The sequence below is a fragment of the Cryptomeria japonica genome, chromosome 1 (assembly GCF_030272615.1).
Source record: "Cryptomeria japonica chromosome 1, Sugi_1.0, whole genome shotgun sequence".
In the NCBI taxonomy this organism is placed as follows: Eukaryota; Viridiplantae; Streptophyta; class Pinopsida; order Cupressales; family Cupressaceae; genus Cryptomeria; species Cryptomeria japonica.
Window position 1 is genome coordinate 122,027,750 of NC_081405.1, and position 16,245 is coordinate 122,043,994.

At 37.1% G+C, this 16,245-nt stretch overlaps 1 protein-coding gene across 3 annotated transcripts in view; it reads left to right on the plus strand.

The window, feature by feature from the left end:
- LOC131026808 (uncharacterized) overlaps positions 1–16,245 on the plus strand; it is a 257,348-nt gene that overhangs the window by 230,472 nt on the left and 10,631 nt on the right. For all 3 annotated transcript variants that reach the window (XM_057956786.2, XM_057956787.2, XM_057956785.2), the window contains one exon: positions 8,111–8,212. In XM_057956786.2, coding sequence (XP_057812769.1) covers positions 8,111–8,212 — 102 coding nt within the window. The remainder of the gene's footprint in view (positions 1–8,110; positions 8,213–16,245) is intronic.

Consider the following 16,245-nt stretch of genomic DNA (forward strand, 5'->3'; position numbering starts at 1 on the left):
GTCCTTGTCCAAAGGACAGGAGCGATGTGAGTTTTTTAGTATGTTTGACAATGCTTGGACGTTCAAAACTCTTGCATGTGGTCTTCAAACGATGCCCTGAACCTTGTTCAACCTTATGAAATCTTGTCCTTACGTAAATCGTGTACAAAATGACCAATGCATCCAACATCGCCCTGGTCCCTTCCTGAGGGACAGGAGCGATCTAGGTCTTAGGGTGCGAATTTCTTCATTATAACGTCCCTTGAGTACTTGTGCTTGCTAAAGACGCCTTGAAATGTCCCTCGCCACTTTGTCTTGACTTGGATCGACCTTGAACTTTGGAGGAACGACCTTGAACTTGCATAGGAAGTATCATCACCATTGTATCGCCCTGGTCCCTTGGAGAGGGACAGGAGCGATCCTCCTTTTGTGGCCTTTATTTCACTTTGCCAGGTTCCAAGTTTATATTCAACGGACTCGTCATGCTCTACTCCATTCGTCCATGCCTTAACATCATCTGTAACTTTGCAAGAAAATCATTTATATCAAAATCGCTCTGGTCCCTTCCTGAGGGACAGGAGCGAACTAGGCATTTAGGACCTTGTGGACGTCTAAAAAAATCTTCAATTTATATTCAACGCGTTCATCTCATGTTCTTCCTTGCTTTTGAACGTACACTTGTCTTGATTGTAGCTCGGATCTTGCCTAATGAAGGAAATCGCTCTGGTCCCTGGGAGAGGGACAGGAGCTACAAGGTACCTCGCCCTGGTCCCTTGGAGAGGGACAGGAGCGATTTTAGCATTCTAGGTCATTCTCCTTCATTTTTGCATTTCAAATTATATTCATTTGGTAAAGCATCTTCCTTTGGACCCTTTCAAATTATCAAGTCATCGAAATCTCGCAAGGACAAGGCAAAATTGAATTTATAGCTCCGGTCCTTCACTGAGGGATAGGAGCGATTTTCCTCCTGGAGGCATTTCTGTGCTCATGAAAATCTTCAATTTATATTCAATGGAAAGATATCGCCGTTCTCCATCACTTCCAACTTGAAATTTGTCTGGACTCTGCAGGGATGATGAGATATTTGAAAATGAGCTCCCGTCCTTCACTAAGGGACAGGAGCGATTTTGCTCCTACAGGCCAAAATAACATGATTTTTCACATTTTAACACTTCACAAGGCGAAAACAAATCAATTCCAATGCCCAGGATCAAAATCAAAAAAAGTCAAAATTTGGTCAAAATATTCAATCGGACAAAAATTCACATTTCACTTTCAATACTTAGACAAATTAAAGCTCTGCATCAACATTCCAATTGAAATTTAGACAATTTTGGCGAATTTATTACATTCAAAATTTGCATCCTAGAAAAGGAAGCTCAAAAGCTCTCAAAAACGACTGGATTCTGGCCTGAAAAGACAAAATTTAAAACCCTAAGGCTTGACCCTAAATCCAGACGACTAACTAACTAACAAAATCCTAAAAACGAAAGCGAAAACGAACGAAAAACAAGCAAAAAGAGGGGGTCCCCATTTGCGATGGGGCGATGTGTGAAATGGTCACAACAATACTGCTCACTCAAATGAAGTGGAATTAGGAAAAAATTTAAGTGGCAGCTCAAGTTACTGAAATGAATTTGATCATGAGCTTATGGCACTGCAAGGTATTGAGAATCAATGTGCAGTTTCAGGTGACAAGGTAATCTTCATATTTACTTACAGTTGGGAATAATAATAAAGTGACCTCTTATATAATTTTTAATTAGCATAAAGTCACTTTATGAATTAATTTTTATATTCACCTTATGTCTCCCTATTTTTATTAATTTTTATATTCAACTCTTTTAACCCCTTCGCATAAAGCCATTTAATATAGTTAATAACATTAAAGTCAATGCTTGATAATGCTTTAATAAATTAACTTAAATCATTTAACTCTAATAAATGCCAATAACAATTCATGAGACTAATCCATCCACTTTCCAGATATGGATATGATGCCTATTGACCACCCTTTTGGTTTACTATAAATAGCAAGTATGAGCAAAACATCCAAGTGACTTACTAAAAATAGTAGGTGTGAATCAAAGTGTCTTGAATGATCTCCGAAAAGCACACCACAAATAAACTGGGACATTGAGATGAAGAACACTAAGATAAGCACCAAAAGGTCAGCTGAAGAGCCATAGAACATGATGAGGAGGCAACAGACCGGAAGGAGGGGTAACCTTGAACCAGCCAATCTCTAAGGCATACAAACTCGACCAATAATCCCTAATTCCAAGATCCTTACACAACACCAAGTCAAGCAATGGTTCAATGGCACCAAACAACACCTTGGAAAACCCAAAGACTCCACTATGTCTGTAGGTCCCGGGGACAACTGAGAGGGGGGGGTGAATCAGTTGTCCAATAAATTCAAACCAAAATCTTATTAACCAACTTATTGCTTAATACCGGTAAGACAGTTAATTGTGCCGGTAAACAGTGTTAACAGGAAATGTTGTACCGGTAAGAATTAATGCATGAAACATAAGCACAAAGTCAACCACAACACATGACACAATTATTTGTACGTGGAAACCCTGTAAGGGGAAAAACCACGGTGGGAAACCTTACCCACAATCAGATGATACTACTACAGATAGTAAGTGTACAAGAGGGGTCTGCACATGCAGAAAGGCCAACAGCCTAGAGCTCACTGCTCAAACACAAATGGGAGTCACACTGACTACAATTGGATGGTTAAATCCAATGAGAATGTACTGTACAAAATAGCATCTTCATATGCTGGATTCAGTACCGGTGTAATGCTGATATGCTTTTACAAAAACCTAGCTTCACCTTCAAATGATGTCTTCGTGTATACCTCTGCTTAATCTCGCATATACCTTCTTACAATTCTTTTTCGCATTCCACACTTGATCTTACATTTATACCATACCCTAAGACCAATTTTAGTAGGTCGGCTCTACAAGATATTACAATAAAACATTTTACAAATAATACAATATCCGATGCAATAACCGATTGAACATGTCGGCTTAATGCATTTACAATAATAATAAATCATCTCCATAGCGTGCCATGCTGATCTAGAAAAGATAAACCTGCCGGTGTAACCCTAGATAACCTGGACCTATTTGCCGGTAAAGGCAAATATGCAAATAAGAATATTCCAATGATATTACTTCAAGGAAAAGTGTCCACATGATGTCTTCGACATTACCAAGTGTCTTCCATGTCATTGCATGTACCGGTGAACATTATATCCTGCCGGTTAACCATATACCGGTGAATGTTGAACAGTTTACTGATTGCCGGTGAATGTTGCTGGATCTCCAAAGTAGGTGTATTTAGCAGGTGTTGACATCAATGACAAAACCATACCAAAATACCAACAATGTCCACTTACAAACAACTAACACTTCTCAAGTTCTTGTGTGACGACCCACACCCTTGCATACAGAGTGGGCTACTACTAGACTTTAGGGTTTGAATGGCCCACTTGACCAATTCAATACAACGATCCTTGGAGGGGTGTTCTCACAACACCTTAACACAAATGAAACAGGATTTCATGGTTTAGACCCACCGAAAACATCAATTTTGTCTCACTAGCCCACAACTCGAACTGGTTGCAATTAGGCCTCCATTTGAAGGAATCGGGTGATAAATTTTGACAACCTAAGGATCTAAGCAAACAAATTATATTTTCAAATACCCTTTTGGGAGTTCTCAACAATATCTTAGTTTTTGGTACTGGACCAACTTGCAGATATTCCAACCAATGCTGCACTAAGAGACCTAATAGGGCTATTAGACCTATTTGATTGAACGCCTTTCACAAATTGGTTTGGTTCTCCTAATGGGTGACCATCATTGACCATGAAATGTTATATAAACCTCCAAAGTACTCTTCTACCACATTCAAACCCTTTTCCAATGCTCTACCACTCAATTCTCACGCACTGCACTCATCAAACTGGTCTATCACATAGAGATGCCAGACCTAGGGTTAGTTCTCCATCCTCTTCGCCCTGTTGTATCCTCTTAATGGCTTTTGGAACTGACATATGATACAGTGGCCTATCATCTCCGATAACAGCAAAGTGTTCAGTTAAGGATTGATAGGCCAAAACCCATTATTGCAGTCAAACCTAGAGGTTCAAGGGTTTTAGGCTACCCGGTAGAGATTTGCTTGTAGAATGGGGCAGCGAACGCTTCAAGACTTCACACTGGAAGAAAAATAAAGGTAAAACGATCTAGTTGCAGGAACTATGCCATGAGCATTCTTGCCAATCCACCTTTAGTATGCAATCAATAGAAATTAGACGGTTTTTTCCAAGTTTCCAACAGTTCTTGATGCTTCAATTTCTTTCCAAATCAACCAACATACATCCTTCGGTGTTTGGGGCCTTTAAAGGTGTTTCCCAAATGACCACAACCTCCTCCAACTGTTTTTCAAACTGACTGACCGTTGGAGAATCATGACTTACAAAAAGTGCAAAAGTGTCATGACAACAAATTCACAATATGACAACTTTTGCATAATTCAACCAACTTAGACTCTAGACTGTCATAGTCCCCCAAAATGATTACATTTGATTCTAAAACATCATAAAAGACTCAAATAGACTTGTGGTCACTTGATCCCTCAATTTAGACCATTATGACCCTTATTGACTCAATTTGCTCTACCAAACCCTAGATGACAATTTGACCCAAACATGGACAAACTTGTTACACTCCTAGGACATTGCATTATAAAAAAGGACCCATAGGGTCTTATTACATTCCTTCTAGCTAATAGAAAATCATCTTGTTCTTGGTTCGTGTCTTCATAGATAGGTGCTCCTGCACTAGAACACCCTCAGAAGGGTTCCCTAATCACCATGTTAGCCTACGAGGACCAAAGTCATAGGCTAACTTCTAGAAATAGCTAATGCTTGAAAAGGGGACATTACAAACAAATTGCCCAAATTCAATCTAGAAAAGGGTGTTATGCAAATCTCAACTGATTGAACTCAATGGCAAACTTGTCATTGTCAAATAAGCTAGATTAAACTATCACCTTGAGTCCCCTAGTCCTAACTCATTAGCCTACGAGAACCCGCTAAATATGCTAATGATCATAATGCTGAAAGTGCTTAGAAAGGGGACATTATAGGTGGATTCACTAAGACAAAATTGATATTTTTTGGGGTTGGGCTGGATTAGATCCTAAGTAATTGTATTCAATTCATACTTTTGATTTGTTGAGTCAATAACAATTGTGTTATGCTACTATGGTTACACTCAAAGCGTTTAGAGAGCAAATATAATGATCTTAGTGAGATGATTGGAGTTTGTACATGTACATTAGCATTGCAACTTGTTCCAGACCTCTTTGTCAAGTTCTATTCTACTACATCCCTTACTTGGGAACATGTTGAAGATCTTGACTAATAATGGCAACAAGTTTTATCATCTTTGAAAACAACTTTGGAAATAGTGATAGAATTTGTTCAAATTGTTTGCAACATTACCCACTAGTGCAAAAGTTGATCGTACTTCCAATTGTGGAAGCTTGGTCAATGGTACTATTTCCACTCAAGGTAGGGTGTGAAGCTAAGTTGTTAGTATGGGTACAAGAACCAGGTATGCCGGTACGAGCAATTTTCTTGCCCTTGGGTACGTGTGTGTGTGTGTATAAAAATTTAAAGAAATATATTGAATTGTAAAACTAAATACATTTGGTAGTATGATCAATGCCGAATGCCAAAATGGTAGTGATAATAATAAATATTAGATGCCAATTGATAGTTAAATATTTAATAGTTATCTTTATCAATTGACATTTAATAGTGATAATTCTAGTCTCCACTCCTAGACCCCCTCATTGTAATCAAATTTCTTATATGACAAGAGATTCAAATAACTAATGGGGGTTTGGGAGTGGAGACCCTAATGGGTTTGAGGGGCAGCAATGATAAGCTGCACAAGGTGTTATATGTGAGAAAAACACAATGATAGAGGGGAAAAAACAATTTAGAGAAAAGAGAGAATGAAGAGAGAAAAATGATCTTTGTATTGAGAGAAATGATTCTTTTAGGGGCATTTAGGGTTTTTGGATGCAAAAAAAGTCAAAAAATGCCTTTTTTTAAAACTTTTTGGCACAGCGCCTTTGGATGTGCTTGGTACATACCCTGGGCATACCCAAATGCTTGGATATACGGATGTGGGAGCCTTAAAGGTGTACCCAATAACATAGGTGTGAAGACAAGAAGACTCGTTGTCTTTGATGCAAAGTCATACAGCATTACAACTTTGTATAAATTTTGGCTTCTTTTACTCGTATTGTATGTATAAATGATAAATTGCAATTTCTTTTATTGGTTTTTGTAATTAATTTTTCAAATATTAATTTTTGTATAGTATTTTATCAGCTTTCCCCCTCTCTTGTCTGCCAAAATCACAATCCTCAAACTTATTCCCATGTCATACAATCTTAGAGAAACATAGAAAAACAAAGTCACTATTAGTCTAGATGTTAAAGAACTAATTTTTTGTAATTTAAATGCTAACTAGCAATTTATTAGTTGTATGCTAGAAACTAATATTGTAGTTTCTTTGAAGGATGATGGCTCTAGTTCTTCTTGTACGCCATCACAGTCATTAAAATTGTAATTTTTTTTTTGTAATTAATTTTTCAAATATTTAATTTTCATATAATATTTTAACAGCTTCCCCCCTTTATTGTGCCCCAAAGCTACAACCCCCAAACTTATTCCCATGTCTCATTATCATAGAGAAAAATAGAAAAACAAAGTCATTGTTAGTCTAGATTTAAAAGAACCAAAACCCTTTTCTGATTTAAATGCTAATTAGCAATTTATAGTTGTACACTAGAAACTAGAGTTATAGATTCTTTGAAGGATGATGGCTCTAGTTCTTCTTGTACATCATCACACTCATAGTGCCAGATTCTGATTGATATCTATTGTACTCCGCTAGCATATTAGCTATGAAGACTATAGGGGGGACTTTCTGAAGGGCAGCTTCTACTTTCAGCCATACACACGATCACTTGCTGTCAAAAGACAAATCAGATATGACAAGAACTTATGCTGCTTAGCTTGCCCAACTCAAATATGCTTTATGAAAGCAATACCAACAAACACTATCCGTATTAATCAAAATTCAGATACATCCTTGCCTGAAAAGCACATAGTCTAGCAATAGGGACCTACAAACAATCACTCACTGATGTAGTAATGGGCTCTTTGATATTTGTATCTCATATCTCATTCTATTCTCTATTACGATCTCTCTGTTTAATCTTTAACAACCAAGGAGGAAAATCTTTTGTATTCCTACTCTTTGTGCTTTCAATTTTTTCATTGAAGCTCTCAACGTATATATGAATTCAGACTTGAAATGGCCAAAAGCCATCCATGGTAATGAAACACATTTGTCTAAAACAAGAAAATCTGTTACAAAGAATAATTTATAGTTAAAGGAGTAATCTATAGAAACCATCACAATCATGAGGAAAATAAGTCTCTTCCTAGAGATTTCTTAATAGACCTAAACATCATCGGTGAATACTAACATGCATCCTATTCTGGCTGGTAGCTAGATGTTTAAAAATTGCCCAACAATGTGAAAGAAAAAGCCTTCACTTACTGTGGCCTCTTAAGGAAAGTTTTCCTCTATGAGATCCATTGGCCACAAGTGATTTGTCTCATATAATATGGTCGACATGAAAATCAATACCAAGAATCTGATGGGTTTAATAAAATGTTGCAGTTGCCTTCATGTGTCTTTGTCCAGGTTCAATAAATGAATTGCGAAGAATCTAATGCCATGCGATTATCACAAGCCAGAAAATATGAAGATATGTGAACCCCACATCCAGCTAGCAATAGAAGGAAATTTCTTTGCAGCCTGAAGTCATAGCAAGGAGGAAATGGATCAAGACAAACAATTCTACTTAAAAGGATGATCTTTTAGTTGCAATGAGAGCTCAAGAAGTAACTAGGATTTTAATTTATTAAATGCATTTGCAAAGGCTGTATTTTGTAAATAATGTTTTATAAATTTGTGAATTGTAAGTGAAAATGACTAAGAATTTGCTTCTTGCTTGAAGACAATTGGAGATTCAGCAACCCAAAGGCATGGAATTGGGAAGATGGCCCTTGCAACATTTCTTCAGGAAATTTCTCTTGCATCTGACCAAGAGAACATAATGGTATGAAAATAAAATCTTCTCAAAACATGGTTGGTTCTTCCAATTCATTATCTTGTTCCTTTTTCTGTTAAAGCTACCTTGCATATGCTTTTAGCATACTTTAAGACAGATAAGTGTGGTGTATTTTTAATTAAATACGAATCTGTTAGATAGAGATGTAGGTACCAAGTATCATCCTTATTAATCTGGGCATTTCATATCATCTTATGTTTTACACAGAGACTAAATATTGATTATGTTTTGGTCAAAGCAAAGTAATGGTTACTTCTAATTTTCCAATGTCTAATCATCTTAATGTGCGTCAATAGAATTTTTGGTTAGCATATTCATTGGTGGGTTGGTAAGGTTTGTAATAAATGTCACATGTCTGCCATTCTTATATATGGGGTCATGGTGGAGAGAGAGAGAGAGAGAGGTGTTGGAAGATTTACTTCATACTATTTATGGCTAGAGAGAGAGAGAGAGGTGTTGGAAGATTTACTTCATACTATTTATGGCTAATGAAGTTAAAGGCAAAGGAGCAAAGGAAAAGTATTGGAAGGTTCAAGTGGGATCTAGACATGTTGAAACTTGAAGCTCTCACTGTTTTGCAAATAAAATGTAGGTTATGCATTCATCTTAATACATAATTAAGATATATGTTATTACATCATTATAAGCACTAAACACCAATGTTATCACATTATATCTAATACCTTCCTTAATGATCAAATTGGAGATGACTCCAAGTTTGTTTCAAGATTTGACAAACATAATAAAACCAAGATGTTTAGTCATTAATTCTGCAAACTGCTGCTAAGATGTGCAATAGAAGAAAGAAATGAACATCACATTTCCATACATAGTGATAATGAACCTACATTTGTTTGGTGTGAGTATGATAAACTGGATTCAAAGAAATGTTACTAGTTTCAACCACATTTCCATACATAGTGATAATGAACCTACATTTGTTTGGTGTGAGTATAATAAACTGGATTCTCTGGAAGACATCTTGATTGTCATAGGAGTTAGTATAGTTTGAGAGAGTTAGAGATTGTACAGACCTGGATGTAGCTATATTGCTTCACAATTGAAATAAATTAGAAACTTCCTCTTTCAACTAGAGTGCTCCACTTGGTCTTGTCCACCTTTATGGTAACATGTGCATGCCAACTAGAGAAGAGAGCTCAAATACAAATTAGAAACTTCCTCTTTCAATTAGAGTGCTCCACTTGGTCTTATCTACTTTTTTGGTAATGTGCACATGCAAACTAAAGATCTTCCTTATCTTCTCCAAGCCCACATTTGACTCCTCATTTTCATGCTCACTTTAATCTAGCAACTCCACACCTTACAAGTTATCATGGTTGCATTTAGCAACCCTTATGACAACTACGTGATAGTACAAATTCCCAAATTACAAACTACATGTGACAGCTAATGTCACTCCAAGTGGAACCACTCAAAATATGTGAGTAGATAATAAGTAAATACAATTAAATAATTAAATGTGAAGATTAGAAAAGCAACATTGAGACACCTTTTTCCCAACATCCTCTCATTTGTCAAACACCTTGCAAGAGCATAAGGAGAATGCTAGCATCTGATTGTTAGGGGTTGTGAGGCCCATAGACCAACTGCATCATTTGAACTTCGCTATGCTCACAAGCTTCATCAACGCATCTACAACATTCACCATAATGTCAACCTTTTCAATCATCGGCCTTCCATCATCCATCATGTCATGAATGAAATGATAATAAACATTTATATGTTTCATTTGTGTGTGAAACATTAAGTTCTTTGCCACATTGATGACACTCTAGTTGTCACATACAATCTAAATTGATTCCTAATTGGGCTCAATATTTGAACACAATCTCTAAAGCCAAATTACCTCCTTATAAGCATGAGAAGCTGCCATGTACTCTGCCTCGTAAGTGGATATAGTGACCACAATGTTTTTTATTTCTTATCCAACTAATTGCAAATTACCAAACAAGTTAAGGACATAACCAATATTGTAGCTTCTGCCATCCACGTCTATCGCTCAATATGAATCAAAGACCCTTTGGATCTCCAGGTACTATGAGTATTCACCCTAGGAGAAAAAAAATAAAATTTTGTAGTGCACCGTAAGTTCCTAAAGACACTTTATCGTTACCTAGTGCTCTCTACTAGGATTAGTCATATAACAACTTAAGACTCCCACTTCTTGGGCGATGTCGAGTTTGGTGCAAACCATAACATACATTTGACTATTGACTACACTAGTTTAAGAAACATGAGACATATCCTCAATCTCTATAGGTGACGACAAACATTGCTCAACTAACAACTTAGTCACCACCAAAACTGGAACACTCATTGATCTATAGTCGTCTATGCTAAAACATTGTAACACATTCTACATACTTGTTTTGCCCAAACTAGAGCTTTCTATTAAGCTCGATCTCATTTGATTTCAATGCCTAAGATGAACTTAGTAGCCCCCAAGTTCTTCATGTCAAATTGTAATGAAAACTTAGATTTCAGATCCCCAATCATCCCTTTACTATTACCAAATATCAGCATATTGTTCATATATAACGTGATAACAACAAAATAATCACCATATTGTTTAAAATATACACAATTATCTGATTTGGACCTTACAAATCCCAACTTCAAAATATATAATCAAACTTCTGCTACCAGATTGTGGGAGACTGAGATCATATAGAAAATTGCTTCAATCAACAAACGGATGACTCCTTACCTTTTACTACATAGTGCTCAAGTTACCATGTAGATTTCTTCTTCCAAGATGCTATGTAGGAAAGTTTTAAGCACACAAATATACTGAGAGGGGGGGGTGGTGTGAATCAATATATCCTAAATCTCAACTTCAAATCCAATCCATCATTAGAACTATTTCCAAATCTTACTTTAAGATCTATGCAGCTAAGGAAATGATAAACACAATCACACATCAACACATAAGAACAACAAATATATGAGGAAACCCAAAATGGAAAAACCACGGTGAGAATAGTTGCTTGGATCTCCTATCCAAGTCCAGCTTCACAAAGAAATATGAAACTTACATATGTTTATGGGCACTAACCCACCGGAGACCCCTATCCCCTTACAATGAATTTGTAGGCAGCAACCTACAGGAGACACCAATCCCTTGACTCAAGACTGAGCACCAACTCAAATTATGAGGCACCAACCTCCAATACAATTAAGATAGAGATTAAACGAACATTCCAAACTCGAACTACACCATCAGCCAAATCTAATCTGCTACAAAACTCTCTTCGTGTGTATAGGATCTACAACTTGATTCACACACCTTAATTCTAATAGAATAAGCAGTTTGTACAATATTTTCGTCATAGTCTCTCTTAATGGGAGACCTTGGAAAGAACCTAGATCAACAATATATATGCATTACAATGATAATTACATTCACATGTCGGCCTAGAACATGATTACAATATCCACAAGTCGGCCACAAGAATAATCCTTAAACCAAACATGTAATAGGTCAAGTCCAAAAGCCCACACATTACACTAGGAATAGGGACATGCTATGTGTTACCCAACATACACTCTGCTAGCCCCAATGAATATCCACACGCTACCTCTGGCCAGCACATGTTACAATCCTTTGGCGCATCAATCCAGAACATCAACACAATCGGCCAACTAACATGGTGAACACTGTCACTTCTAACTTTCTGTTTGTTGGAGCTCAAGCTCTGATACTCTAGAATATGATACTTCATATGTAGTTTTACTTAACTTACAAGCTGCAAGCCATAACTCTCAATTGTGACAGAATGCAGAGCACAACATCATGACAATGCAACAAGGTGCACATACAGCTTCTGAGCAACAAACCTTGAAAACCTACCGGAGACACTTCCAGACCTCCACAAATATACTAGACAAGCAGGAACAACTGATATCGTAACACTATGATATCATTAAGGGGTCTATCCAGCATATTTGATTCTAAGTTTCTAACTGTGTTGTCCCCATTTTTCTAGCCTCTTATGAAGTTTTAGCTTTCTTGGCTAAGTGGAGAAATAAGGAGAAATTAATTAAATTAATTTCTTATATAGTCATTAAAATAAATTAAAAATTAAAAAAGTGACTTTATATTTAATTAATTTAATTAAATAGTCACTAAAATAAAATAATATTATTCTATTGCAAATGGAATCTTCTAGAAGCTTCTGGATGTTAGAGTAAAAAAGTATAAAGAGAGATCAAGATGAAGCTTCAAGGCAGATTGGAGAATTGATATTGGAATTGAATTGGTTTTGTAGAACCAAGTGGTGTCTGCAGACTACAGTCTTTGGGAATGGAAACTCCTATTGGCAAGCATAACTGAGGGAGTGAAAGATCTCTCAAGGGGTTGCGTTGAGGAGGTGATATTTCAGTCATCTCACTTGGACTTCATTGGTGGCCAAAGGCCAGTTTCATTTGGGCTCATATTGGATAGATTTCTGGCATCAAGTGTCTTCAACAATTCTACTAGTTGGAGCTGATTTGCACCTCCATTCACTGAGTTATCTCGGTAATTTCTCAGGTTTGTATCAGATTAGGATTGGTGCCACTCTCAGTAATTTTCAGATTTGTATCAGCTTATATAATACCTCAATTTTGTATCCCAAAGTTCATTCTGTTCCATGATTGTATCTGCATTATGTGAGGAGTTGGGCGATTCATGTAGAAGCTTTTTGGAGGTGGTTTGAGGTGAATGCATGCCAAAACCCAGTCTGAAGCAAATCGACCAGTCATCTTAACCTCCACGATTTTGCTCATTACACATCATTGAAGCATTGAAGGTTCATTTGGAGATTAGCGATTTTAACAAGAGGCTTGGGCGATTCTCTTTATGGCAATTTGGAGGTGAATTTATAAGGGATCGGCTTCCAATTAATTTCAAATGAGAAATCGAACCTGACTGTCATTACCTTACATTTGGCTCCTAGCTCGAGCATTTGACTTCCAAACTTCACATTAAGGAGAGCGATCAATCCTAGTCAATAAGGTGACCATCTTGGTGGAGTCTTGAGGAGATTTCGGCTATCATCTATTGTGTTCTCAGTCGACATATTGCAGTAGCAGGGGCAGCTTAGATGGGGTTCAATTTGGCATGGTGAAGAGTCAAAGACGTCAATCATTGTATGTTCCTATAAGGCATTTTGACCGGGTTCTTATTAAATTGCTTTCATTGAGAAATTTTCAGTATGTGTCTAACTGCAGTCCCTAAGTCCTTAGAAGTCAGAAAGTGACAGTCCATGTAATCATTATTTAGTCATGTTCATTAGGCTGTCATTGTAATGCAATTTGGTACACCATGTGAAATCAAGTAAGCAGAAGGAAGTTTTGGGTTTGCATCACATCATACTATCTTTTCTGAGGACGCATGACAAGTGTTTGATAAAATGTCTATTTGCTGTTATCTCCTGATTTGATGATTAGTTTGGAATATAAGTCAGTTGGTTGTACATCTTTTGAGCACTAACAGTGTTGAGGATCATTTAGGATCATTTTGAAGATGTTTGTCTTGAAACATTAATGTGTATTGGCCCACATTGCAAATCTGAAAACACAAAACTGCATAACACACAATTTTGACAGCAAATATTGTTAAATTTAAGTGCTCAGATGTTAAACAAACTAATTAACCATAATCAGACTGTGAATAAACAGTAATAGTAATGTAACACAAGACACAAGACACCAATACCCTGGAAAAACCTCCCTCTTGGAGGTGAAAAACCCAGCCTTAAACTATAAGATGTATTATCTCAATGGTAGGCAATTACAATATAACAGACTTATCTCTGATTGCTGTCCAAACAACAAGTTGCCAAGATGATAGAGGATGCAGCCCTAACCAGCAGTAGATGACCAAAGGAGCAAATCAGCAGAAGATGACTTCAACAGGCTGAAGCAGAATCAAAGACAATCTTGACAACTTCGCTTGATAATGTCCTTGAGGTTCGCCAAAGTGCAGACCAGCAGATTTGCTAAGGGTAGAAGAGCAGATCGCATTTTGCAAGTAATGAATATGTTTTACTTCATCTTGAAGTTGTTATATATATATCCTTCTTTTGGCGGTAGACCTCCTTAGGTCGGCTTGCAACATTGTTAATTTAATGTTTTATTGTTATTGATATTTCCCACGTTGGACATTTGGGTCCAGCCCAATGTCTTAGCACGTTACATTTTGGGCCCAACCCTATCACACATTGAATTGCCTTTCCCACGTTACATTTGGGTCTAGCCCAATAACAAGTACATTGAAATAATACATACATATATGATTGTCATTTGACAACATCAAAGTTCGATAATCAGATATCCAAACTTAGCTAATATTTTCAACACTCCCTCTTAGCTAAGGAGGATAACTACCACATGTCATGATCCATTCATGACTTTCATCTTGCATTGCCCGCAAGAGTGAATGTATAAACTTCATAGAGTATACCTGCAGTAAAAACACATAAATATCATGAACTCATTTCATGATGTCCGTCTTACATTGCCCGCAGAGGATGGTACCACCTTGCATTGCTCACAGAGGGTGGGAGAGGTTTTACACCTCAACCTTCTCTCAGAGAAGGATACACTGTCACCTTGCATTGCCCGCAGAGGGTGGAAGATGCAAACTGAATTGCATCACTAAGATTGAGACTCCCTCTCAATCAATGCTGAGTTCTCCACCATTCCAAGCTTCTCTCTGAAGTACTCAAACTTTACCCGAGCTAGAGGCTTGGTGAGAACATCAGAAACCTATTCATCGGTGCTGATATATTTCAGCTGGATAGCACCTCTTTGTGCCATATCACGAATATAATGATAATGAGTTTCCACATGTTTTGACTTGTCATGATACACGGGATTGTTAGACATTTTAATACAACTCTAGTTATCACAATAAATAACAGTGGATTCCCATGGTTGTCCAAACAACCGAGCAAGAAGCTTGCGAAGCCAAATTGCTTCTCTAGTTGCCACACTTGAGGCAGTGTATTCAGCTTCTGCAATACTTAATGCAACTGAGGACTGTTTCCTACTGGCCCAAGAGATCACAGCGGAACCCAATCTGAAACGGATTCCTGAAGTGTTTTCCCTATCAGTAACACTTCCAGCCCAATCAGAATCATAGTAGCCTTCCAAGTTGATTGCTGTGTTGATTGAATACTTCAGTCCATGGCCAATAGTTCCTCACAAGTATCTCAGGATGTGCTTGGCTGCCACCAAGTGAACATGCTTTGGGTGGTTCATGAATTGGCTAAGTGCACTCACTGCATAGCAGATATCTGGTCTAGTGTTGACTAGATACATCAAGGATCCAATCAACTACCTGTACTCTGAGGGATCTGCAAAATCAGAGTTAGCTGCAAAATAACTCAACTTCTTCAAGTTAGTTTCCATAGGAGTAGACATAGGTTTACAATCCATCATACCAAATCTTTTCAATATATCAATAGTATATTTTCCTTGACTTAAAATAATTTCATTAGGTCTTTGCCACACTTCTAACCTTAGAAAGTAATGCATAAGACCTAGATCCTTCATTTCAAATTTAGTAGCTAATTTTTTCTTACACCTAATGATGAGACTATCTTCACCAGTTAGAAATAAATCATCAACATATAAAACCAGAATTAGCATTTCACCATCAAATATTCTAAAGTAAATGTTAGGATCAACATCATTCTTAGAAAATCCTAGACTAACTAAGTACTTAACAATTCTTTCATACCAAGCTCTAGGAGCTTGCTTGAGGCCATAGAGAGCTTTCTTTAATCTGCACACATGAGTTTCTCATAACCTTCAGGTTGTTCAAGATGGACTTCTTCCTCAATAACACCATTAAGGAAGGCAGTCTTTACATCCATTTGATGTAATTTCCAACCTTTAGCTGCAGCAATAGCTATAATAGTTCTAATAGAAGTATATCTAGCAACAGGAGCAAATGTTTATTCATAATCTATGCCTTCCTTTTGAGAAAAACCACGAGATACAAACCTAGCTTT